Source organism: Vombatus ursinus, unplaced genomic scaffold, assembly GCF_900497805.2.
Source record: "Vombatus ursinus unplaced genomic scaffold, bare-nosed wombat genome assembly UNPS02010548.1, whole genome shotgun sequence".
Classification (NCBI taxonomy): Eukaryota; Metazoa; Chordata; class Mammalia; order Diprotodontia; family Vombatidae; genus Vombatus; species Vombatus ursinus.
This window is the reverse complement of record NW_020950326.1, coordinates 6,589,159-6,614,485: the sequence shown is the minus strand read 5'-3', so window position 1 is coordinate 6,614,485 and position 25,327 is coordinate 6,589,159. Positions and strand designations below refer to the sequence as shown.

General features: G+C 36.5%; 1 protein-coding gene across 1 annotated transcript in view; it reads right to left on the bottom strand.

Moving 5' to 3' along the window:
* The window catches only part of LOC114037768 (band 4.1-like protein 5), an 84,578-nt gene that overhangs the window by 3,028 nt on the left and 56,223 nt on the right, over nucleotides 1–25,327 (bottom strand). The window contains exons 6-16 of the mRNA XM_027854722.1: nucleotides 21,613–21,657; nucleotides 21,157–21,209; nucleotides 18,122–18,242; nucleotides 17,032–17,119; nucleotides 15,920–16,008; nucleotides 13,588–13,657; nucleotides 10,208–10,377; nucleotides 8,329–8,435; nucleotides 7,638–7,665; nucleotides 4,200–4,242; nucleotides 3,391–3,506 (exon numbers count right to left, since the gene is read on the bottom strand). Of these exons, the coding sequence (XP_027710523.1) occupies nucleotides 3,391–3,506; nucleotides 4,200–4,242; nucleotides 7,638–7,665; nucleotides 8,329–8,435; nucleotides 10,208–10,377; nucleotides 13,588–13,657; nucleotides 15,920–16,008; nucleotides 17,032–17,119; nucleotides 18,122–18,242; nucleotides 21,157–21,209; nucleotides 21,613–21,657 (930 nt within the window). The remainder of the gene's footprint in view (nucleotides 1–3,390; nucleotides 3,507–4,199; nucleotides 4,243–7,637; nucleotides 7,666–8,328; nucleotides 8,436–10,207; nucleotides 10,378–13,587; nucleotides 13,658–15,919; nucleotides 16,009–17,031; nucleotides 17,120–18,121; nucleotides 18,243–21,156; nucleotides 21,210–21,612; nucleotides 21,658–25,327) is intronic.

The window sequence follows — 25,327 nt, the reverse complement described above, 5'->3', positions numbered from 1 at the left end:
TAACCGACAAACTCAAAAATAGGAAAAAAAAAAAAACAAACAACTTCTATTCCATGCAAATACAGAATTAAAAAAAAAACCAATAAAATCTCACTTAGTTTAAAGAAGAAAAATTAAAAGAGGCTTAGGGCACAAGCAATAGAATGAGGGCAGGTGCAAACAAATCCAGGTTTATGGAGCAAAATTTCACTAAAGAGCAAAGTATTACATTGTACCTGTACCTGATGTTGCAATTTAAAGTAATAACCGAAACAATGTTTGGGTGTTTGATCAGTCGTCTGTGATTTTTGCCACAAGGACAAAAATAAGTATGAAAGGTATTTTGGAAGCAGCAGTCTTAAAACAAGAAACAACAGGAAATAGGAAAGCCTGATAGATGGATTTAGGAAGCTCTAACTGCTTATGGGAAAATAGCTAATATATAGCATAAATTGCATTATAGCATGTGAATTTGATTGTCTCCCCCAATTACTAATGATATGCTATGAAAATACACAAACCACAGAGAAGCATATAAAGGTTAACACTGGAGAATTCTCTCAATCTTCATTAAAATAAAACATGAAGTAGGACTCATCAGGCACAGACAATGTAATCAGATTCTCTGCTCCTTTCCAGAAAAGCAAGTTTAATATGTTCATTAGTACATGCATTACTCTGCTTAGCAAACACAACTGGAAAGTCAAGATGAAACAGAGGATTATGTAAAATTTAATGTGCAAGCTCCCTCATTAATACTGATAATAGTCCTCCTGTAGAAAGGTAATGTTTGCTAACTCATATTTACTAACCGCAAAAAATTCCAAATTTCTTACTAAGAAACAAGAGATACACAATAGAAGAGATTTTTAAAAACATTAGAATCTCTATTTTCAAAATGGATCCCTCATATACTACATACTAATAATAACAGTAAAACCTACATCATTCCTCAGATATTCAATAAATGATGTACCATGAACTTGGAAGCATTTTGGGGGGGGGGCGCGGGGGGTTGCTTTGTTTTCTTTCCTTTCATTGGGAACCATGTTTGTTCATCTAAGTTGATTCACAGTTTTTTGTTTCTTTTTTTTCTTTTTGATGAGGCAATTGGGGTTAAGTAACTTGCCCAAGGTCACACAGCTAGTAAGTGTTATGTGTCTGAGGTCCGATTTTAACTCAGGTCCTCCTGACTCCAGGACTGGTGCTTTATCCACTGCGCCCCCTAGCTGCCCCTGATTCACAGAATTTAAATCTACAGCTATGTCCTTTTTTGGACACTGAATCAATCAAAAAGGTTTCATGCACAAAAAGTGTTTCCAAAATGCTACTTCTTATTTAGGCAGCTAATTTTTGTTTTGCTTTGTTTTTTACTCTTCCATGAAAGTCATGTGTATAATCCTCATTTTCCCAAATATTGGTAGTTTAAAAATTGAATATCCCGCATCCTGACTATTAACAAACCATTATGGTGGCACACCGGGGGCCAGGGGATGCAATACTTTTATTTAGCAAAGGAGAAAAAGGAAAATGAAACTTCTAATGGGTAATATGTCACACAATTCTACCAGCCACTTCCAATTTTTGAAGCTTATTAAGTTGTATTTCAAAATCCTACCAATTTACTCATTTCTAGAGGAGGTCTATTTTTATTATTTATTTTAAAACAAACAAAATAAACTGACAATAATCAACAGTCAAGGCATGCAAAAGAAATAAGCCAGTTATGGGCAGTAAGCATTTTGGATTAAAGGCAGAAAAATCCATCAGCTCCCAAGAAATGACAGCATACATTCAGTTGCAACCCTCTGATTAGGCACGAGAGGGCTCATTACGGTTTGTCAGTGTTACCACTTTGCTCCATTCCAGCCTAGTAGATCCCAGCACAAGATACAAAAGATGACACACAGCTCCAAATTGTTCTTTCATTTTTTTTAACCTCTGAAACTCAATCAAACCCAATACCTCTCCACCTCTCCTCTTTCCGACAGTCATTTCTACTTAACTCAGCAGGAACTGCAGAATCATATTCAGCAGACTGATGTATCTATAAGTTCGAGTTTATCACCTCAATAAATGTTTAGTGTTATAACAAAGGGCACACTCAAATGCTATAAAAGTAACTAGCCTCTCAAAAAATGACCTGGTGTCTATTTCAACCAAAGTATATTGGAGGGCAGATTCTTACTTGCCAATGGGGAGTAAGTACTAACAACCTAGGAAATAAACCAAATATGACTGTGTTCTAGGCTTTGGAATAGACGTTATGACATAATGTAAAAGACTTAAGGGGAGGGATAGTGAGGTGAGGCAAACTAAATCTGAGATTCAGTACTCTTAATTAAAAATCATTTAGCATAAAAAAAAAAAAGACTAGGTCAGACCTATTTGGAGCTGAAGTCAGAACATTCCAAACTAAGGAATTACCCCGTGTCCGCAAAGCACCTTGCAGTTAAGCCAAAAGAACAGTTAAAAAATCAAATGGAGAAGACTGAACGAAAATAATCACCAACCACCTTTCGCCCACCACCGAGAAGGAAGAGCGGCTTGCATAAACAGCTGAATGAAACCTTGAGATCACCACAGACAACCCATTAGGTTTCAGATACTAAACAAACTAAGAGCAAGAAAGACAAAGAAAAATCCATTTGATTATCTATTTTGCCTTCACAGACTAACACAATGGAATTACATGCAACACCCAATACAAACCACCCAAATTATATAGCTAAGGAAGCTTATCTTGCTTTTATTTCATCTGCTTGAGAAAGAGAAGAACCATTGATTATACCCAACAGGCAAACTATTCATATCTATGTGCTTGCTATCAATCTTGGGAAAAGATGTAAAACAGCTAGAATTCAAACAATTCAAAAACCTTTATTCTCATCTTTTAATTGCCTTTCATTCTTGAGGAAGTAATATTCCTGATTCTACATAGCTGGGTTTTGCAGCCTCATTTTCCCCTAGCATCCCCTTTGGAGATTACTTCGAAAATTTTATATTCATGTTACTTTGAAGAAGCAACTTCTACAAGTAACAAGCAATGAACATCTATCTATTGGGGGACATTTTTTAACTAAGATGAAGCACTTCAGAAAAGGCACCATGGGAGAATATCCTTTAAGGAAAAATTACTGCTGCAAGTCCTCGGAGTACACCCTGAGTTGAAGCTAAAGGGCAGCTAGCATTCAGGAGGTCTTCTACTTAAAACAAGTATACTCTATTATCCTTCTCACCTACAAACTTTACTCCTGTATCTCCACAGGGCTGTACTGTCATCAACATTCACTTTTCTATTCACAAATATGAATAGTTTGTCTTAAATAATACATAAATTCATATTAAGGTTAAGTATTTGGATTGCATGCATACGAGTAATATTTTCTCTGGGGTCAAGGGTTTACAAACCATTTCCTGTCATGGTGACTCATTCCTGGACTCCTCGAAAGATTCTCTATCTCCACCAGAACAGGACCAGAAGGAATGGATGAGATTACAGGCATAGTTGACCTCGTACCCCTAACCTTAAGGAACAAAACATGGAAATAATAATTTTACCTAAATATTTTAGAACAAGCAGCCCATATAAAGGGAAGGGAAGAGGAATGACACCAACAGGGACACAAATTATCAAAAGCTGAATACTGATTGTATGGTGATTGAAGGCAATGCAAATGGCTTAAAATTTATAGAAACTCTAAAAGGAACTTCAAGTATTTTTAATCTCATTTCTCTTTGCAGAGATAAGAAATTTTAAAAGATGTTTTACAGAGGTGTCCTTTCAACATCCACTAAGTTGTTAACTTTATAGAAAGCAAAATTGACACATGGCAAGGGTGACTTGCCCAACCTCAACCACTAATATATGGCAGTGTCGATTTAAGACCTCCAATATCCCTAATATCAGTCCACTGAGCTTTTTTTTTTCTTCTTCTTCTTTTTTTTAGGCAATTGGGGTTAAGTGACTTGCCCAGGGTCACACAGCTAGTAAGTGTCAAGTGTGTGGTCTGAGGCCAGATTTGAACTCTGGTCCTCCTGACTTCAGGGCCAATGCTCTATCCACTGCGCCATCTAGATGCCCCTTACTGATCTTTCTAATAACTATGACAGACATGAGGATACAATAATAAAATAACATGCAAGAGGAATGTAAGTTTACTGGCGTAAGAATTCTTGCTGTTTAGTGTATTTCAGTAACCTCACTAAGATGATCTTACTTGTTGGGATCCATTATTCTGGGTTGAAATATTCTTCTCGACACTACAAAAGAAAAAAAAATTCCAAATTTTTTTAATTGCAGGATTAATTTATAGTTATCAATACTTCTATATCTACCTATATTTATATCTCTGTGTGGGGGCGCATATATATATATATATATATATATATATACACACACACATATATACACATACATACGCATATATGTATATATAATACATATACAGAGAGACAGAGAAACAGAGACACAAAAAGAGACATACATCTTTATCTGTGTCTATATCTCAAACAGAAGCAATAAAGTGACACATATTTTTTTGCACAGAAGTTAACTATCATTATCTCTACTTCAAAATATATTAGCAGGAAACATTTGCTTTTAAGTTGAGGTTTGATTCAATTGGCAATGACTGAACATCTCTACCTTTGGGACAAGTTATATTACTTTCTTCTGTCTAGGGCCATGACAAATTCCTGTAATTCCTCTTCTCTTTTCATATGTGATTTATCATGGACTATAATATTAAACCTTACCAGTAGGTGCCACCTTATGACACTCCTTTGCCAAATGGTGAAATGTCACCATTTCAAGGTATTCTTGCATTTTCTCTGCCATCTCCCAATGTGCTCTTGGATCACCTTCCCTCATTTCCCCCACCCCTTGCACCAGCTGGCGTTAGCTTCAAACCTTGACAGTTCACAATGTGCATCTTCCTTCCAATAATTTATAAAAACAAAGAACTAGTTCTAAAACCAATCCCTGGGGAAACCATCAACTGTTTATACTTCTCTAACCATTCTCTAACCTTAAGTCTTTCTTAACAGTTTTTTTCGTTACAAATTGCAGATTTTATAGCTGGAATGAACATTTAGAGATCCATCCTTTCTCACTTTACAAATGAGATACACGAGACCCAGATAGATTAAATGACTTTCCCAAGATCATCCAGGTAGTAAGTGGTAGAAACGGTATTTGAATCAAGGTCCTATGGTTCCAAATAAAGGGCTATTTTCACCATACCATTTTCCCCTGCGTTCCCCTAAGCCTTAGTTACTGCTAACTAGTGTTATCAAATTATTTCGATATCAAAGTTTCCTACCCCATTTCCTCCAACAGTTGGATATATAATTCTCTATTTTGACAATTTTGAAAGCTTAAGTAGATTACATATTTATTATTTCTCTTTACTCACTTGCATTAATTTTCAATTAATTAAACATTTATTAAGCACCTAATCTGTGCCACATTCTTCGCTAGGCACCGGGGAGGGGGTGGAGTCAAGATGAGAGAGGGAAAGTCAGTATTTCTGTTCAGCACCCAACACGCATCCTAGAAAATGTGCCAGATCAAATTATTATCAGGAAAGCCAAGGAAAAAGTCATTCTGAGTCACTTCTCTGGTTCAGGGGAACTTAGGAAAACAAAGATGTCTATGTACACTGGTGCAGGGACTGACTAGGAGCACAGTAGCAGCGGAGGCAGCAGCAGCAACATCAAGAAGCATTCTAACGCCCAGGAAAGGAATGGATGTGAAACACTGAATATACAATTAGACTTGGTTGATATTTTACTGAGTGACTTTTTCTCTCCCTTTTTCTCTTTTATTCTTTATTTTTACAAGGTTGGATCAGTGTGTAGGAAGGTAGGTAGTACATATTTTGGAACCAAATGTGATATAAAAAATATTATGTATAAACACAGAGACATAAACACAAACATATTCATGCAAATGTGTATTCACAGTTTAACATAATATGTACCTCTGATAAATGAATAATTTAGTATATTTTAATACACACACACAGAGGATTTGCAAGTATGGCATTTAATGGCTTTCAGCCTCAGTTTCCTCAACTGTAAAATGAGGATAATAAAAGCACCTAACTCACAAAATACTCGTGAGGATCAAATAATAAATATAAAGTGTTCTGTAAACCTTAAAGTATTATATACTATTTAAAGCAGAAAAGTACTATTTAAAGACTAAAGTATCTAAATACCAGCTATATAGCATCACTCAGCTTTTACTCTGAAATTGGTCGCTTTTTGTTTGTTTTAAAGGAGAATAGTATTTTATTACTGGGGCTTTAATTGTCACACGAAATGTATATGTAGATGCAAATGGAACATACCAAAGACAGGCTTGAGTTTCCAGACTTCACTAATAGTGAAGTGACTAGCATCTGCCTTCTAAACAGAAAGCATTCCTATCAGTTGAAGTATCTGCTTCAAGCCATCTTCATAGAACTCTTCTAAAATTTGAAGAGTAACACATGATTATCAAATCCTTCTTGGAAATTACCATCAGCATTCTGGTAGCTATGGCCTCCTGACCTCCAAGATATTCCCCTTCTTTCCTCAGGGAGTTCAGGGCCTGGTTGACAGTTTTTCTCTCCTCAATTCCTGCCCTCGTACTAGAGGACTTCAACCTACATATACACACTCCCTCAAATGCCCCAACTTCAGTTCCTCAACTTACTAATTTCTTAGGACCCGCTCATCCTACCCACATGTACAGCACTTCCATATTCATGAACTCTGAAATTCCCTCATCTGAGGACAATCTATTGGCATTCAGCCTCTCCCTATCATGCCTGGAATGCTTTCCCTCCCCTTCTCTGCCTCCTAGCAACATTCAAATTCTACCTAAAATCCCATCTTTTATGGGAAGTCCTTCCTTATCCAACAGATTCTATTGCTTTCCCTTTATTATCTCTAATTTATTCTAGATAATCTTGTTTGTACACAGTTGACAAGTTGCTCCATCCATTAGACTCTGAGCTCCTTGAGAACAGAGACTGCTTTTTATATTCTTTGTATTCCCAATGCTTTAGCACACTGCCTGGCACATAGTAGGTGCTTAACAAATGTTTCTTGACTATTACTGGGCATTTTCCACTAGAAGTAGTTTATTTTTTTTACTTGTCAGGATGCACAGTGAGAATGAACATGTTCACTTTTATCCCATCTAATCTACTGTTCAGAAGGCCTCCCCACCCCCCCCAAAAAAACCCATAAAGTTTATTGGGGTTTTTTGCTCCTCTTTAGATTGAAAGCATGTAAAGATTTAAGCTTGTAGGATGTAAGATGAATTACAGATGGAAATGGGGAAAATAAACATTAATCACATATATCAAAAGGAAAGTTAAACATTTGGAAATAACCACCTAAGTTCTATAAAAATTTAGTCATAAGAATGATTTTAAATTTGCTTATCTGGAAAATAAATTTAATAATGTTGTTCTTAACACAGTGTCTGACACACAGTAAACACCTCGTAAGTACCTGCTAACTGACTCCTGTATGATCAAACTTAATTTTACAAATGCCTTGATAGCCTGTGTCTACAATATTCATTATGCTACTTAGTTCTAAAAGCAGATCATTCCAATTCCAAAAGTTGAAATTAATGCTTTATGTAAAATATTGCTTACCTGGATTCTTCAGGTTTCACTGCATTTGCTAGGAATAAGAAGAGAAAAAGATTGCCTCCAATTAGTCTCACAACCATTATTTAACTGCTCATCAAAACAAAAGCTTTACTTGAAAACATTGTACAGAAAAAGAGTTAGCACTACTGTTAAAGAACTAGGCACAATCTCAGGGAAGGTTTTCCTTTGACAAGTATATCAAATCTTCACTCTCTGACAGGAGGAATCAGAAAAGCAGGATAGGTTGGAAATAATTTTTTAAAAAATCAGCTTAAGGGATTCTGATCACTATTTCTGTGACCAGAAAGTTACAGATCCTGAATCTCAATTTCCTCTTTTGCAAAATAGGGACAATACCATCTTCTCCACTTACCTCAACTATAAGAATTAAACTACATGTTGTAAAAATAAAGGACTGTGTAAATATGAGTGATTGACATGGGCCATTTAGTCTCTATCTAGCACAGACAACATATTCTCCACTAACTCATGAGGGAGTACACAAGAAAGCTATAGACTTGAATTCATTCCAGTGAAAAATTATTTTAGTTAAGGAAATAAGGGGATAAGCCTCCTTAAACGTGATCCAATGATCTTGTAATCAATATTCTAACATAAATTATACAAGATATGTGAGTGAATAGAAACACAATGGTGAGTAATGACAGTGCTAATGGTTTCACTCATACCCTACCTCTCATCTGCAGTGTTCGTCGGGAATACCGTTTGCTGGGTCGTCTTTCAAAGGATGTTGACCTTCTTGCTTTATTGGTTTTTGTGGTCTGGTACTCAGTTTTCCCACTATAATAAAGTAAAACAAATTATGAGACGCAACAGTAAATTCCCAGTTGAGAAAAACCTGATACACACTAGATGGACAAATACAATTGCCAGTTCATTTTCAAAGCCCCAGCTTAGGTTTAATTCACTTCACATTTAAGAGATTACCAGTGGCTCTGAAATTATGTGGCAGATAAGGTAACAGTGAAGACAGACTACATTTCTCAGAATGGTGTAGGCACTTACCGACAGCACACTGCAAGTCTGTCTTTGAGAAAATGGACCATAAAGAAGGAGGAAGAGAAGAGAATTTTCCAGGAGTGTGTTAGACACAGGCAGTAACTACTGCATTTCAAGGGCAAACAACAGGGGGTTCCTAAGCTTAGCCATGCCCTATGGAATGGGGCTGGAATGCCAGTGGCAACAAACAAGTACTTAAGGATTGCTAGGGTAGGGTGTGCTCGCTGACCTGGCTGGGCTGCACACATGAGCAGGGATCACAAACTGGGGGCAGGGAAACAGTTTCAAATCAAACCATACTGCAGGCACTTTCCTTTTAATGTTGTGAATGCATTCCTTGCTACTGGAATCTGAGTACTACCTATGCATTATCTGTCTTTTAATAATAAAGACATGTATTTTCAACACATTCACCGACTGCCTTGGTTGCTAATAGGTGAGCTAAATTCTGGTGTTACCAGTGGAAACCTTGAGTGGGGTATTACCTCTCTAAATGGAGATGTTATGTTATTCCTGAGAGGAGATAAGCCTCCAAGACTGTGGACAGCTGGACAGTGTTTAATTGCTGTAATAAACTATGTCTTACAATTATTATTATCATCTTAAGCCTTCACTTTTTCTGGGGGGGAGGGGGTTTGGTGAGGCAGTCAGGGTTAAGTGACCTGCCCAGGGTCATACAGCTAGTAAGTGTCAAGTGTCTTAGACCAGATTTGAATTCAGGTCCTCCTGATTCCAAGGCTGGAGCTTTATCCACTGCACCACCTAACTGCCCCTAGCCTTCGCTCTTTAAGCATTCTCTTGGAACTTTGGCGATGGGGTAATGAGTACAGTGGTAGGCAGAAAGGAAAGGAAATTTATACTATCATGTCCCAGTCCACGTTTATCTGAAGGGTGATTTAATAAACTTGACTATCTCAAGTCCAAATGCCTCACCCTTATTAAATGATTTAAGAACTTAAGAATTTTCTCTCTTTTGGAGGACAATGAGGGTGAGGCAGAAAATGAGAGTTTGCTTTTGCAGTTAATTGTCCTAGTAGTGGAGTAGGTTAGAGAGTTGGTCTCAAAGTCAAAAGAGCTAGGTAAAAGTCCAAACTCTGACAAAGGAAATTACAAGTCTCATACCTATCCCTATCTCTGTTCAGAAATATTTAAGGAGATCATTCTCTTCTCCCAATTTCCAAGCTACCAACTGTAAAAGAGACCGACCTCTGAAAATTTTCAGTGAGAAGAAACTCTGCTTTGTAAGCCAATCCACATACTATTGTTGTTTTAAATATTAAGCAGAAAAACACTCATGATTCTTTAGACTACATTCTAAAACCTAAAAATTTAATTTTTTCATCCGTCCTTTCCAATACTTTGTACTGTTTTCTTATGAATTCTGACCTCTAAATGCAAACCACTTTTCTTGACTGCTCAGGTGACAAAAAAGCCTTTGGGGCCTCACATTCCCTGTCTATAAAAGAAGTGGAATGAACTAGGATATCAAGGTTCTTTCTACCTTTAACATTCTATAACTCAGTTAAAGACACCAAGTATAACAAGAAATTGACCTGTATCTGAACCGTGAACCTAAACGAATAAATCCCGATCGACTAGACCCCTTCTGAACAGGTCCTCTGAGACGAAAGAAAGCGTGATGTTCCACAGCACATTTCCATAAATGTTTGCAAGCTTTGGGGTGCTCTAGTCTAAAGACAAATGTGTGCTCCTGCTCTTTGCCCTGGAAAAGAAAAAAATTATTCAAGACAGATTTATTAGGCCAAAAACATATATAATATTTAGTTACAAGTTCAAACATAGAAATATTAACATTAATTTTTATCTAACTATCCAGACTATTCTCAGTTTAGACAAACTAAGATAAACACTTATTTGCTGTCTTCCAACTGAGTCTGAAGAATTTTAAGGTAAGGGTTTAGGTCTCTATACAGTGTATGGTTACAATCTCACAAGATATTCTCTATTGTTTCACTTACGTGACCTCATTGCACAGATTTGCATATAATAAAAAAATTCTCCTTGGCACTAATGACTAAGAGGAGTCACTGTGAGACTACCATAAAAATGGGAAACTGTATCATCTAATTCAACTCTACACCTTTCAATTAATATGAATTAGTTTGTCTGCTTTCTTGATAAGAAACATAGTTAAAATCATAACTCATACAAAGATTAAAGGTCTATTGGGATGTTTGCTTTTAAAGAAAGATAATTTGGCAAGCATCATTTTTATATTAATCCTACTTTTGTTTTCAAACACTAGTTTTGATCCAAGAAATGTCTAAGTTACTGTGCATGAGTTATCACAAGAAATCCACCAAAATAAGTACATACTGAAGACAAGTGACCAGAATCCAAAACTTAAAATCAAAATGCAGAGTACATTTCAGATATTCTTACTGGCAAGAAAGGCAAAAAATATTACTAAGTACAGAAAATTCCCTAACCCTTAAATAAAATTTAAAATTTCCACTGCCCTCTCCCAACTAGAAAAGAACTGAGGTGTGCTATACTCATATACAACTTTAGCGGTCTTCAGTTGTTGCATAGTGATTACAGCAAAAAGTTATATTCTGTAACAAGAATATGTGATTGGAAAGCACTTAGATGACATGTACTAATCCTGATGATGTCTTTACTAGGAAGAACAAGAGAAAGATTAGAATTACCACAGGTTTCTATCAGGAGGCCCAATTTTAAAAAGGATTTACTGAGAACCATAACACAGAATAATGGGGCAGAGTAATCATCTCATTGAATGGCTGGGTTACTTACATGACCGTGCATAAATAACATCTAGCAAGATTAAGACCACACCTAAATACAATGTAGGCACAATTACTAGAAGCCAAAATCCTCTTTAGAGCCCTGGGGCAACCTCTTGATTTTACACCTCTGAAAAGGGGCTTAAGAGATTGAATATTTCAAAATTTTCATTCTGTAGATATGGAAACCGCAGGCTGCCAAGACTAAAGGATTTGCTCAAAATCACAGAGATAGTAGAAAAGCTGTTACAAGAACTCAAATAGTTGGGTTCTTGTATTCTGCCTCCAAGTTCTTCCTTCATCATAAGCAGTACACCAATTCATGTTTATGTGCCACTGGCTGGTCACAAAATTAGAATAGAGAAAGGATAGAACAAAAAAGCAATTCAATTTAATTTGAGAAATATTTATTAACTTCCAACTAACTATTCAATTAAGTTCAAACATTTATTAAACACATACTACATGTAAGACACTTGCAGAAGTGATGAGGATATAAGGATAAAAAAACACTATCAGTCTCTTCCTTACTGGGTAAACATAATCTGTATAGGAAGAAGTAAATAGAAGATAATCTGAAGAGGGAGAGAACAGTAACAACTAGGGGAACCAGGAAAAGCTTCTCATAGGAGTGCCAACATAAACTAACCCTTAAAGTAAGCTAACAGTTGGTTCTAAGAGATAAAGGTGAAGAGGCAGAGGACTCCAAAGCCTTTGGAAAACAGTCTGGCAAAGGCACAAAGATGAGTGGTGAAATGCTAAGGTCAGGGAGCAGCCTGGAGGTCGCTCTGGCTAAAACAATGAGTAAAGAGAATGGAGGATGGGGGGTGGGGAGGGGTTAAAGTGGCGACAGACCCAGGAGAACTTTAAATGCCAGGCAGAGGAGGAGTTACCTAAAGAGGCATGAGCATTTAGCACGACAGAGAAAAGCAGAAGAGTGGGAGCCAAGAGCGTAATTGGGAGCTGCAGCAAGAGCACGGGAAAGAGGGGCCTGAACTGTCTACATGGAGGGAGAGATGAGGATCAAGCTAAAATAAAAAAGAAATGGTCCTTGAAAAGACATGTGAGAAAGGTAGAATTAAAGGAATTAGCATGTGACTAAAAAGGTACGAGGAGTGAGAAAGAGTTGAGATGGCAAACCCAGAGGACTGGAAGAATGGTGCTGGTCTCAATCAAAAGGAGGGAAGCCCAAAGAAGAAGGAAGTGTAGAGGGTTAGATGATGAGTTTCTGCTGTGGGTATTTTATCAGAAATGTTTATGGGACATCAAGATGAAGATTTCAAGGAGGCAGCTGTCAGTAGAAGGCAGAATTGAGAGATTAAAGCTTAACACAGATTTGCGGGTTCTTTGCAAAGCTGTAAATGAACTCATGAGATCACTGAGAAAAGGATATAGAAAAGGATCCAGGATTGAGCTTTGCGGAAGTGAGAAGATGAATAAAAAGACTGTAAAAAGTACAGAGAAGGGACAGTCAGAGAGGCAGAAGGAGATAGAGAGGCAACACAAAGCTCAAGGAAGGAATATCAAAAGCTGCAAAGATGTCAAATAGAATGATGCCCGAGAGAAGACCATTGGATTTAGTGGCTGAGATTGAAGTTTTTCATGTGGCTTTGAGGCCTCAGTTTCCCCACCCCTGGACTAGATGATTCTAAGGTTCCTCAGAGCACAAAATCTATGATCCCATGAAATGTAGCTTCTTAAACAACGCAAAAGGACATGTACATGAATTAGTAAGGGAAATAATTAGTATTTTTATAGATTTTATTTTTTTAATAGAGAAGTTATATTTTGGGATGGATTGCCCAGAAGAAAGAACAGGATTAGATCAGTAGTTCCAAACCAATGAGCTAAGAGCCCCTGGGGAGAGAAGAGGGTTCTACTTACCACAAAGGGTCCTCAATGGTCAAGTGTTTATTGAAAACTGCTGTTTTTATTTAACACCAATAAAATATGCAGTTTGAATACAAATACTATCCAATGAGCATCCTTGAAACTTTGTTCTGTTACTTTGGACTTTGCATAGCTAAACTTAACATGTGCTTTTTCATATGTTCATTCATTAAAAAAAGGTCTGTGCACCTGAATACACAAAATAATTGGGAACCACTAGCCTAGATTATTTTTAAGTTTTTTTTTAGTCTCATGGTAGTTTATAAAACTCCTACCTGTTCATCATCTTCCACAACTACCAAAGTTAATTTGTTCTTCTTGAAGTCCAATCTGGTAATCTTGGGCCTATGAGAATAAGAGGCAGGTAAATAATACTTTAAAGGACTTAAGGACTCAAAAGTCCATCCCAACTTCAAAACTCTCTTGTTCTAAGTAAAATTTGTTATTTTAATTCTAAATTAAAAGAAAGGAAGAAAAGAAGGAATTGACTCATCCAAAGTTGTAAAAACAAGAAGTTTGAGCTGGAGAACATCTTGTATTAAAAGATTTCATGGTAGCTGTGAGTAAATGTGGCTGAAGGCACATGTCTGTTTCCAGTAAACTCCTCACCAGTCCCCAGGCCACTTTGGAAAGTTATCTGGATGGTAAGGGTAACTCTAGGGGAGTAGACTGACACACCCTCTCCAGGACTAGAACGCAGTGAGATGGTATAGCTGCATGGTAGGTGGCAAAGAGATGGCTGTAAAGTAGTGAAAAGTAGTTGGAGCAAGCCTAAAATGCAGTGAGTACAGAAACTTTCCAAATCAAAATAACCTTCCCTGGCCCCTCTGCTGTATGTGCTACCTCTCCTTATTAGAATGTAAGCTCCTTGAAGGCAAAGATTGTTTTCACTTTTGTATTTGCTTAACACACTTCTTAAGGGTATAGTAAATAATATATAAATGCAAAACCTTTATGAATAAGGATAGGGAATCTTAGAGAGTTGCCTAAAGGAGTGGTGTTAATTAAAATCAAGTTAGAAACAGATCACTGGGAACATTATTGACTTAGAGAACCACAAATTAACATTATCTATGTTGTACTATATTTTTATTTATTTTGTTAAACATTTCCTAATTGTATTTTAATCTGATTCAGGCTACTAAGAGGGCTTTTTGAGGACTCAGTTTGACACTGAAAAATTAAGTGACTTCCCCAGGGTCCCACACAGAGGTGAGATTTAATCCACCAGACTTTCCTGCATGCAAAGCCAGTCTTTAGCCACTATAAGATATCATAAATATTTAGGCAAAAGAAGAAAGAAGAATAAAATTCCGGAAACTAAAAGTGAATACCCAATGCATGAATAAAATTATTTTGTTCCTAGGAAAGCAGCAAAGTACTAAAAATATTATAAAGAAAAAAAATAACACAGATGCAAGGTAGAGAGTATAAATCATACAAGTGAAATCTTCTCATATACTGCGATTCCAAATATTCTAGAAATTTGCCATCCAACCCTATTTTGTCTCAAAGCTGGTACACAGTGAAAAGAGTGCCTAATTTGGAGTTGTACAAATTCAAGTACAAATCCCAACTCTGTGACCCTGGGCAAAAGCTACTGAATCTCTCTGGACCTCAATTCTCTCACCTAGAAAATTAGAGGATTGGAACAGATGCCTTTTGAGGTCCCTACTACCTCTTCATTTATAATACAACAAAAGTTTCATTCGACCTACTAGATCTTTTTTTTTTTTTGGTCTATGAGAAGACAAATATCTCTAATTTGATAAAGAAAACTAATGAATAAATGAAACTTGTTTTATACCACCAGAGGTCAGCAAACTATAGCTCCTTGGTCTGCTCCAGTTATGGCCAATGAGCTAAGAAGAGTTTTTACATTTTAAAAAAATTTTAATGTATTTCAAAATGTAAAAAACATTCATAACTTCTAAACCATACAAAAACAGGCTACTGATTTGGCCCTCCAGGAGTACCCAAGTTTGCTGAAATACTTCTACTCTGTATTAGCTATGAGATTTTTTATTCATCCACTGAGGAGGGGAAGGAGAGGAAAAGGTTGGGAATCAAAGTTAAGAGGGGGACAGTATAGCTTAGTAGACAAAATACTAAACAGAGTCAAAAACCTTGTGCTTAAATAATACCTCTTAATACCTATTAGCTGTGTAACCATGGCAAATCACTTAGCTATTCTAAGCCTCCAGAAAATCTGTAACACTATAAATGAGTTGAGATCTGTATCAGTAAAGCGATAAAATCACAGATTCTTTCTATGTCCTGACTTACTTTTTATATACCTTTATACATCTCTGTAATGACCTTCCATATCTGAATTTGGAGTCTATTAACAGAAGCATATTAATTGACCACATGAATACTGTCTTTACTCGTTATGGTTTTGCCTCTTTTGGGAGATGACTTAAAATTTTATTCTAAAAGACAAATCAACATACTTTATCTATATCTATCTATCTATGTATACACACACACACACACATACACACACACATTCATATTTTAGCATTGGGGAATGTTCATATTGCATTCAAGTGGAAAAAAAAAAAAAGCAGAGTAAAACATCTTTAATTCTGTTTTAAATAGGCTTACCAAAAGAATAATCCAATTTTGGTCTCGCCTTCAAACACAAGGACTCCTGTTGGGGTGAGGCCTAGACTATAGTCATTTCCATCTCGAGCCTAATTTTAAAAGATAAAGATAAACATATTTTCATACAATATTAATTACACATAGGTTAATTAAATATATATTCAAAGAGCTATTCTCTAAAATAACTTTCAGAGGAAAACAAAAATTTTATCCATTATTTCAACCACTAGAGTCACAAGCTACATTTCAAACGAAAAGTGCTTTAACAACCAATTCCCAACATATTTTTCACAGATCCCTCCCATATTCTATTTCCCTGAGTAAATCAGGAAAAATTTAAAAGGAAATTGTCACTGGTAAATGAGAGGAAAATAATACTGTTTTCAAAAATGTCTTCACTGGTTTGCCAAGTCCCTTCAAAACTAAAAGCATTGCATCTCGTTTTCAGAAATTTTTTTTTTCTTTGAGAACAGTCTAATTTCTGAACTGAAAAATGAAAAGCAAGTCTATAACAAGGACTTAATAAGTGCTTTTTCATCAATCCATTCAAGATACCTTCCAAAAATGGAAAAACTAATTACAGGAACACCTGCAGGTTTCCATGGTCTATTCTCACTTATCCACAATTTGCAAAATGGCATTTGGATTTTAGATATTATTTTCCCTTTTTGTTAGGAAATTGACTTTTAAAATATCAAAGTCATTTTGGCTTTCAACAGAGGAATTATCTTTTTAAAAATATGAAATTACTGGTCAAAGACAACATGCATGTAACTTATTTCAATACTTCAATACTATAATTTTGAAGATATGGATGGCATTACCTCCTTAAATGCAGATTACAACCCCTTTGTAACTTTGCAAACTGTCTTAGAAAATTGCTAGAACAAAAAAATTCACATTACAACCAATCTGAGAATGGTCCCTCTCCTAATCTTCTTTGACAACAAAAAAAGAGCATCAACTGGTCCATATATAATACACTGTTAACTATTTCATATGAGTTTTACACTATGTTATTTTAAATATTTCAGAATATTCCAGAACTGAACATCACATGTCAATAAATAGGTACATGACAAGAGGAGAAAGTATCTCAAGGTCTCACTTGCCTTCACTACATGCATATCCACTCCATACATTTCTAGCCATTTGGCTTTGTTCAGATAGTTGGTCTCAGCCTGTGCTGGTGTTTGACCCCTGAAATTAAAGGAAAAAAGTAATCACCAAAAAGCCTCAAAATAAACATTAAATAATGCAAATCAAAACAACTCTGAAGTACCACATCACACCCATCAGATTGGCCAACATGACAAAACAGGAAAGTGATAAATGCTGGAGAAGATGTGGGAAAATTAGAACACTAATGAATTGTTGGTGGAGTTGTGAAATGATCCAACCATTTCGGAGAGCAATTTGGAACTATGCCCAAAGGGCTATAAAAATGTGCATATCCTTTGACCCAGCAATAGCACTTGTAGGGCTGTGTCCCAAAGAGATCATACAAATGGGAAAAGGACCCACACGTATTAAAGTATTCATAGCAGCTCTTTTTGTGGTGGCAAAGAACTGGAAATTGAGAGGATGCCCATCAATTGGGGAATGGCTGAGCAAGTTGTGTTATATGAATGTAATGGAATACTATTGTGCTATAAGAAATGATTAACAGGCAGACTTCAGAAAAACCTGGAAAGACTTGTATGGTCTGATGCTGAGTGAAGTGAGCAGAACCAAGAGAACATTGTACACAGTAACAGACATGTTGTGCGATGACTGATATTGATAAATCTAACCCTTCCCAGCAATACAGAGATCTAAGATATCTCCAAAGGCCTCGTGATGGAAAATGCTAATGTTATCCACATTCAAAGAAAGAACTAGGGAATTTGAATTGCTATTTTTTTTCTCTTCTGTTGAGTTTTGATTCCTCTTTCTGATGGTTCCTCCTATTGGTTTTAATTTTTACTTGCAACATCATTAATGTGAAAATATGTTTAATAGGAACATATATGTATAGCCTATATCAGATTGTGCGCCGTCTTGGGGAGTGTAGTGGGGAAGAAAGGGGAGAAAAATTTTAAACTCAAAAGCATAGGGAAGTGATTGTTGATAAATCAAAATAAATTAATAAAAAATTTAAAAAATAACCATTTAGGTACATAAGAACAATGGTCAATGTGTGCTATGTGCTAGTGCTGGTACCTGTATTCTTTCCATTTCTCAAAAATAGCTAGCTCCATCTCTTCTGTCTGAATGGGCACAAATCTGAATTCAGACACAAGCTCAGGGCCATGTTCAGCAAGATCATAGTCACCAAGTTCAGCTACAAACACAAAAGTTATACAAAGTTATATTTTGTTCAGTACAAGTCAGATTACTTCACGCTAAATGTGTCTTGAAGGTCAGCTTCGTCAACATAAAATTCTACAGAAATTGAAGACATTCAGTTTATTCTCATGCAATTACATATCCATCCTAATCCTACCAGATCAGATAAACAAATCGTAAAACTTACCAATAAATGGATAAAAAGCATTTCTTGTAATTTCAAGTAAACATACATTACAAAAAAGTCTAACTTGAACACCTGTGGGCCTCCCAGGAGTAAATGAGCCCTTAGAAAAGCACTTTTTTTGGGGCAGCTAGGTGGCGCAGTGGATAGAGCACTGGTCCTGGATACTCCAAATTCGGCCTCAGACACATTAACACTTACTAGCTGTATGACCCTGGGCAAGTCACTTAATCCTATTGCCTAACCAAAAACAAAAACAAAACAAAAAAAAAACACCCCACGTTTTTTGATAAAACACAGCAAGGACAAGAAAATATACAAAATTCTTAAAGTCAATTGACAGGCATCAACTTCTACTCCATGCAAAGCAGCAGCATGGTTTGACAGAAAAATCTCTACATCTGAAATTAGGTAACTTAGGTTTGATTACCTTGATTAAACTAGTAAGCTTCATTGGACATCAGTTTCCCCACTTATAAAATTATATAGAGATGGCTTCCTGAAATGATAGGGAAGGGAAGAGAGGTCTGGGGCTGTGGCTCTCAGAATGCATCCCACTCTCCACAGTCCTAGTGAGCATAGGAGCTGGCTTCCACATTGGGAGCTGGGACAGTTACCAGCATGCTGGCTTCTTGGAGCAAGGTTATGCTCAGGTATCAGGGTGCAGTGAAGTATTGCTACACTCTCCTCCCCAGAAAGCACTCTCCTATTTCTCCTTAATCAGACAGGCACTACTGAGCTCTCAATGGGGAAAAGTGACACTGATGACCCACTCTACACACAGCTGATGGTAAGTACCAATCTTCCTAACATCATATCCCAGAAGGAGAGTCAGAAGGGTGCATGGGCCTCATCTGGTCTGGTAGCTATGAAGATCTATCATGTTCATGATTGGTATTTCTGACCCCACCCAGCTTTCTGTAAATTAAACACGTTTAGTTCATGGGTCTCTTTTCTATAGGACAGCGAGTCAAAGCATCTGTCCTTAATTTCTTCAACAAACCTGTTCAATTAGAGATTATTTACGAAGAGTCTATTATATTGAGCACAATGCTAAAGTCCTACTCTGATACCTCATCATGGCAAGGAAATAACCCTGGAAGGTCATATCAAGCTGCAAAGGTTTCAAGTATACATGCAGTGGTTGATTGGGTCTATCATCTGAGAGCCAAAGTAATTTATGATCAAAAAGGTATACTATACTTATGTATAGAGGGGAAGTTTTTGGTCTGCAACTATGATATTTTCTAGTAAATTCTCAACAATAAAATCATAAACATATGCAAAAATGTGGAAGACACAATCCCTGACATCAATGAGCCTGTAATCAATATGGGTATAAAAGATTTACATGAGAGACTAAGAGAAGGTATAATAAAACCTAAAGAATGATAATTAAGGCAAAAATACTTCTTCAGACAGACTGCCTTCAGTCTTTCAATAATTCTATAAATCACTGTCTTAAGACTTAAATATTTCCCCTTATAGATAGAAAAAACTGAAGCACGGAAATGTATAAATTAAAAGAAACTTTCTGAGATGGGCTGCTTTTGATAACTACAAACTAATATTTTGAAAAACTAGGGTCAGACACAGCCACACAGCAACTTAGTCTCTGCCCATTTTGATACAACAGAACTCAAATAATTAAGCTTCAGAGAACATGAAACTTAACTGGCATGTGAGTGAATTTTTCTTTTCCTTTTTGGGGAATAGGGAGAAAGTAACATAGGTAAGAATTCATTCAGGGTCAATTGTAAAAGGAGTACTGAAGATTTCCACATTCATGCTGCCTATTCTGTACATAAAATCTAGATCCTTTCCCAATGGGACACAACAAGGAGAGAAACAGCCTCATAACTTTGAGACTAGGTAATTAATCCTAAAAAGCTAATCCCTATCACTAAAAAGTCACCTAGCTATCCTATAGTCAATAAATACTCCTCCATCTTTCCCAGGCATTAAGTAAATTTAGAATTAAAAAAAAATTAAAACTGCTGAATAAACATCAATTTATTAATTGTTCTCATACCATCTTTTTAAATTAGCATGGCATTATAGAAAGAATAGGAGATTGAGTCACAGGGCTCTACCACTTAGCACTTGAGTAACTTTGAGGATATAACTAGTTTCTTTGTCTGTTTCCTCAACTATAAAATGAAAAAGACTAGATCAACTCTAAGTTCCCATTTGGTTCCAAATCTTTGTCCACAAGAATATCTTAGGAACCCTTTTAAATCAGGTACCACAAGTGTGACTCTAGCCCTCATGGTCCTTGACTGGTGTGCCATCTCTCCCTCCATGAGTTGGGCAGCCCCCTTCCTACCTCCCTTATCCTCTGGAATTCACTGTTGACCTCAGGCAACTGAAACCATGGAAAGTGAAACAACAGATAAGGGGTGACTACTGTATTTACTTTGGTATTGATATAAATCTATCCCATAATAACAAAACAAGTATGTTCCCCCACATAACTTGCTCCTTCCTCCCCTGATCCCCCACTCTTGAGAAAAAAAGAAAAAAAAACCAGAGGGAATAGAGGCAGATAAAGTTGCTAAAAACAAAGGACAAGTAATTATCCTTAAATACTTATGTCCAAACTGGAAATGAAATATGGTTTTTAGAACACAATATTTTGCAGATTCTTTGTTGTTGTCTTTAAATTCTTTGACATAAACAACAACCAAAAAAGCTAAGATAACCTTTATGAAAAAGAATAACCCACCTTGCAATGTATAAGCTGCCAACTGGACTGCTGTGTCAAAAGGACATTCCAATCTGAAATCAAAATAATGATTTGTTTAAAAACAAGCTTCTTTAAATGTAAGCCTTTAATAGTTTATTCCTTTGGGGAAGGCTGAAGGGGCAAAATGAAACAAACAACAGACACCTTATCATGAAAAAAGTATTTCTATATTAGAATATTTTAACCTGGGGCTTGAAATTGTATTTCTTTTCTCCCCCGAATTTTAATAACTGTTAGCATAATTGGTTTCCTTAAGATCCTCCAAATTTTTATTTTATGAAATTAAAAACATGATTCTAAGATGAGGTCCATAGGTTTTAATAGATTGCTAAACAGGTCCATGACACAAAAAAGTTAAGAACACTTGTTCTATATAAATATTATTTTCCAAAAACAGTAAAGAACCACCACATAACCCAAGTAATTAGTACTTACTTTCCACTGAGAATATCTTGTTTTAACTGAAGAACAAATAAATACCTAGAAAAAGAAAAGGCCAACAATTTGTATTAGCCAAACATTTCTTCTACTAAGGAATAATACCATACCCTAGTGGGAGAGAAATACTCTTATCAGAGAATACACATTTTAAAAAGAAAAGTCTGGACTTTTTCCTGAGTCTAAGCCAGTACCCAAATACACTGAATAGGATCAGAGACTTAGAGCTAGAAGAGATCTTAGAAAACATCTAGAGGCAAACTCCTTCATTTTGCTAAGGAGGAAACTGAGGTCTGAAGAAGTTCAATGACTTGCTCAAGGTCCCACAAAGATGGAATTTGAACCCTGTTCCTTGGACTCTAAATCTAGTCTTTATACCACTGTACCATACTGCTTCTGATCAAACCCCAAAATCATGTACACACTCTGCTAAGAATGTTAGTTAAAATGAATACCTTTTACTTTCAAGGAAATACATTTATTTCAAGTTTTTGCCTCTTCCAGAAAGAGGTAGGAATACATTACTTTAATAAAAGCTATTAGCAGTATTTTTAGTCCTCTAATTTGAAGAACTGATTCCATAATCAAACATCTACATTTGCAATTTGCTACATAATCATCTTTATTTTTATCTCATTTTATGAATGGAAGATGTAAAGACATAAGGACATTGTGACTGAAATTCACAGGTTATCAGCTCCATGTATACACCCTTCCCCACTGGATGTCAAAACCCTTATGTGATCTGGTAAAAGTTTCCTATTTGAAGAGCTGATCATCTCCCTCTAATCAAAATGCCATAAATAAAAATGAATGGTTATGATATAATAGGATTTCTTTCATTGCATAATAAAGGAGCAGCAAAAATTCAAGGATTCAAATTTATTAGGTGACAGTCCTGAGAAGTATTTTCCCAACTTCATGGTCAAACTATAAAATAGGGAACACTACTATATAACCATAATACTGTAAAAATAAATCAAAAGTCAGAGAAGGCAAATCAATAGAGTCTGAAAAAAATGAATTTTCCAAACTTAGGAACTCTAGCAATCATAAATCCCTAAGTCACTGCCATCACCTCACCATTGTTTTGCTGCAGCCTATTCACAGTAGTACTTCTTCATGCTGTTTCTTTTCTTTTTTTAAATCAATCAAACAGGAAGCATTTATTAAGGACCACTATGTGCAAGGCACTTAGCTAAGTGCTAGGGATACAAACGAAAGGCAAGAATCAGCCTCTGGTCTCAAAGAACTCAAACTGCTACAAGGGAGAGAGAGGTGTAAATAACTGGGCTCACACAAGATACAAATAAGGTTGGTGAATGGTCACACTTGAGGATAAGGCACTAGCTGGTAGTAGAGGTAGCTAGGTAGCACAGTGGACAGAACACTGGGCCTGGAGTCAGAAAAATCCTGAGTTCAAATCCAGGCTCAGATACATCCTAGCTGTATGATTCTGAGCAAGTCACTTAACTGGTGTCTGCCTCTGTTTCCTCAACTCTAAAAAGGGGATAATAAACTTCACTCCCAGGATTGTTATTTAACTTTTTTTTTTAAATTTTGAGTTTCAAATTCTCTCCCTCCTTCCAGCTCCTCCCCCAATCCACTGAGAAGGCAAAAAATATATCACTTATACATATTAAATAATGTAAAACACACTTCCATATAAGCCACGTCAAAAAAAAAAGAAAACAATGAGAAAATTACACTTCAATTTGCACTTGGAGTTCAGTTCACCAGTTTTCTCTCTGTAGATAGATGGATAGTATTTTTCATCATGAGTCCTTCAGGAACTGACCACTGTACTGATCAAAGTAGCTAAGTGTTTCACAGTTGATCATCATAACAATATTGCTATTACTGTGTACAATGATCTCCTGTTCTTCTCACTTCACTTTGCATCACTTCATGTTGATCTTCCCAGGTTTTTCTGAAACCATCTTCCTCATCATTTCTTATGCTGTTGCTCAGTCGTGTCCAACTCTTCATTACCCCATGGACCACAGCACTCCAAGTCCTTCCATCCTCCATTATCTCTCGAAGTCTGTCCAAGTTCATGTTCCTTGTTTCCGCGATACTATCTATCCATAACCTCTGCCTTCCCCTTTTTTTTTTTGCCTTCAATCTTTTTCAACATCGAGGTCTTTTCCAGTGAGTCCTGTCTTCTCATTATGTGGCCAAAGTATTTAAGCTTCACTATCTGACCTTCAAGTGAATAGACTGAATTAATTTCTTTAAGTATTAATTGATTTGATCTCCTTGCTTTCAAGGGAATTCTCAAAAGTCTTCTCCAGCACCACAATTAGAAAGCATCAATTCTGCGACACTCAGTTTTCCTTACAGTCCAATTCTCACAGCCATGCATTGCTACTGGAAAAACCACTGCTTTGACTATACAGACCTTTGTCAGCAAGGTGTTATCTCTGCTTTTTTAGTACGCTTTCCAGATTTGCCATAGCTTTTCTTTCAAGGAACAAGGTTCTTTTATAGCTGCAATCTCATCTGTAGTGATCTTTGAACCCAGGAACACTGCTTCCATTTCTTCTTCCTCTGTTTGCCAGGAAGTAATGGAACCAGTTGCCAAAATCCTAATTTTTTTGATGTTAAGCTTCAAGTCAGCTTTTGAGCTTTCACTCTCATCAAGGAGGCTTCTTAATTCTTTACTTTCTGCCATCAGAGTGATATCAACTGCACATCTGAGACTATTGATATTTCTCCTGGCAACCTTAATTGTGGCTTTTGATTCATCCAGCCTGGCATTTCACATGATGTACTTGGCATATAAATTAAATAAATAGCATGACAATATATAGCTTTGTCATACTTCTCTTCTAATCTTAAACCAATCAGCTGTGCCTTGTTCAGTTCTAACTGCTGCTTCTTGGCCCGCAGGCAGCTTCCTCAGGAGAGTAAGATAATCTGGTATGTTCATCTCTTTGAGGACTTGTTCACATATTGTGATCTGGACAGTCAATGAAGCAGAAGTAGATGTTTTGTTTTCCTGAAACTCTTCTGCTTTCTCCATAATCCAGCATATGTTGGCAATTTGGTTTCTGGTTCCTCTGCCTCTCTGAAAAACCACCTTGCTCTCCTGGTAACTCTTGACTAACATATTGCTGAAATCTAGCTTGCAGAATCTTAAGCATAACTTTGGTGTGTAACATGAGAGCCATTCCTCGGTAACTGGAACTTTCCTTGGCATTGCCCTTCTTTAGGACTAGAATGTTTTCCAATCCAGTGGCCCCACTGAGTTTTCCAAATTTGCTGGCATATTGAGTACAATACTTTAATAGTATCATCTTTTAGGATTTTAAGTAGCTTAGTGGGAATTTACTAGCTGTATGACCCTGGGCAAGTCACTTAACCTGTTTGCCTCAGTTTGCTCATCTGTAAAATGAGCTGGAGAAGGAAATGGCAAACCACTCCAGTACCTTTGCCAAGAGAACCACAAATGGGGTCACAAAGAGTCAGACACAACTAAACAACAACATTTCGTATAGCACAATAGTATTCCATCACAATCGCATACCACAACTTGATTGGCCATTCCCTAACTGATGCGCACTCTCTCAATTTCCAATTCTTCGCCACTAGGATTACCATTCATCTACCCTGTATGTATCTTGTATGTGCTCAGTTATTTACACCTACCTCCTCCATTAAAGTGTGAGCTCTTTGAGACCAGAGGATTTCTTTTTTTACCTTTCATTGT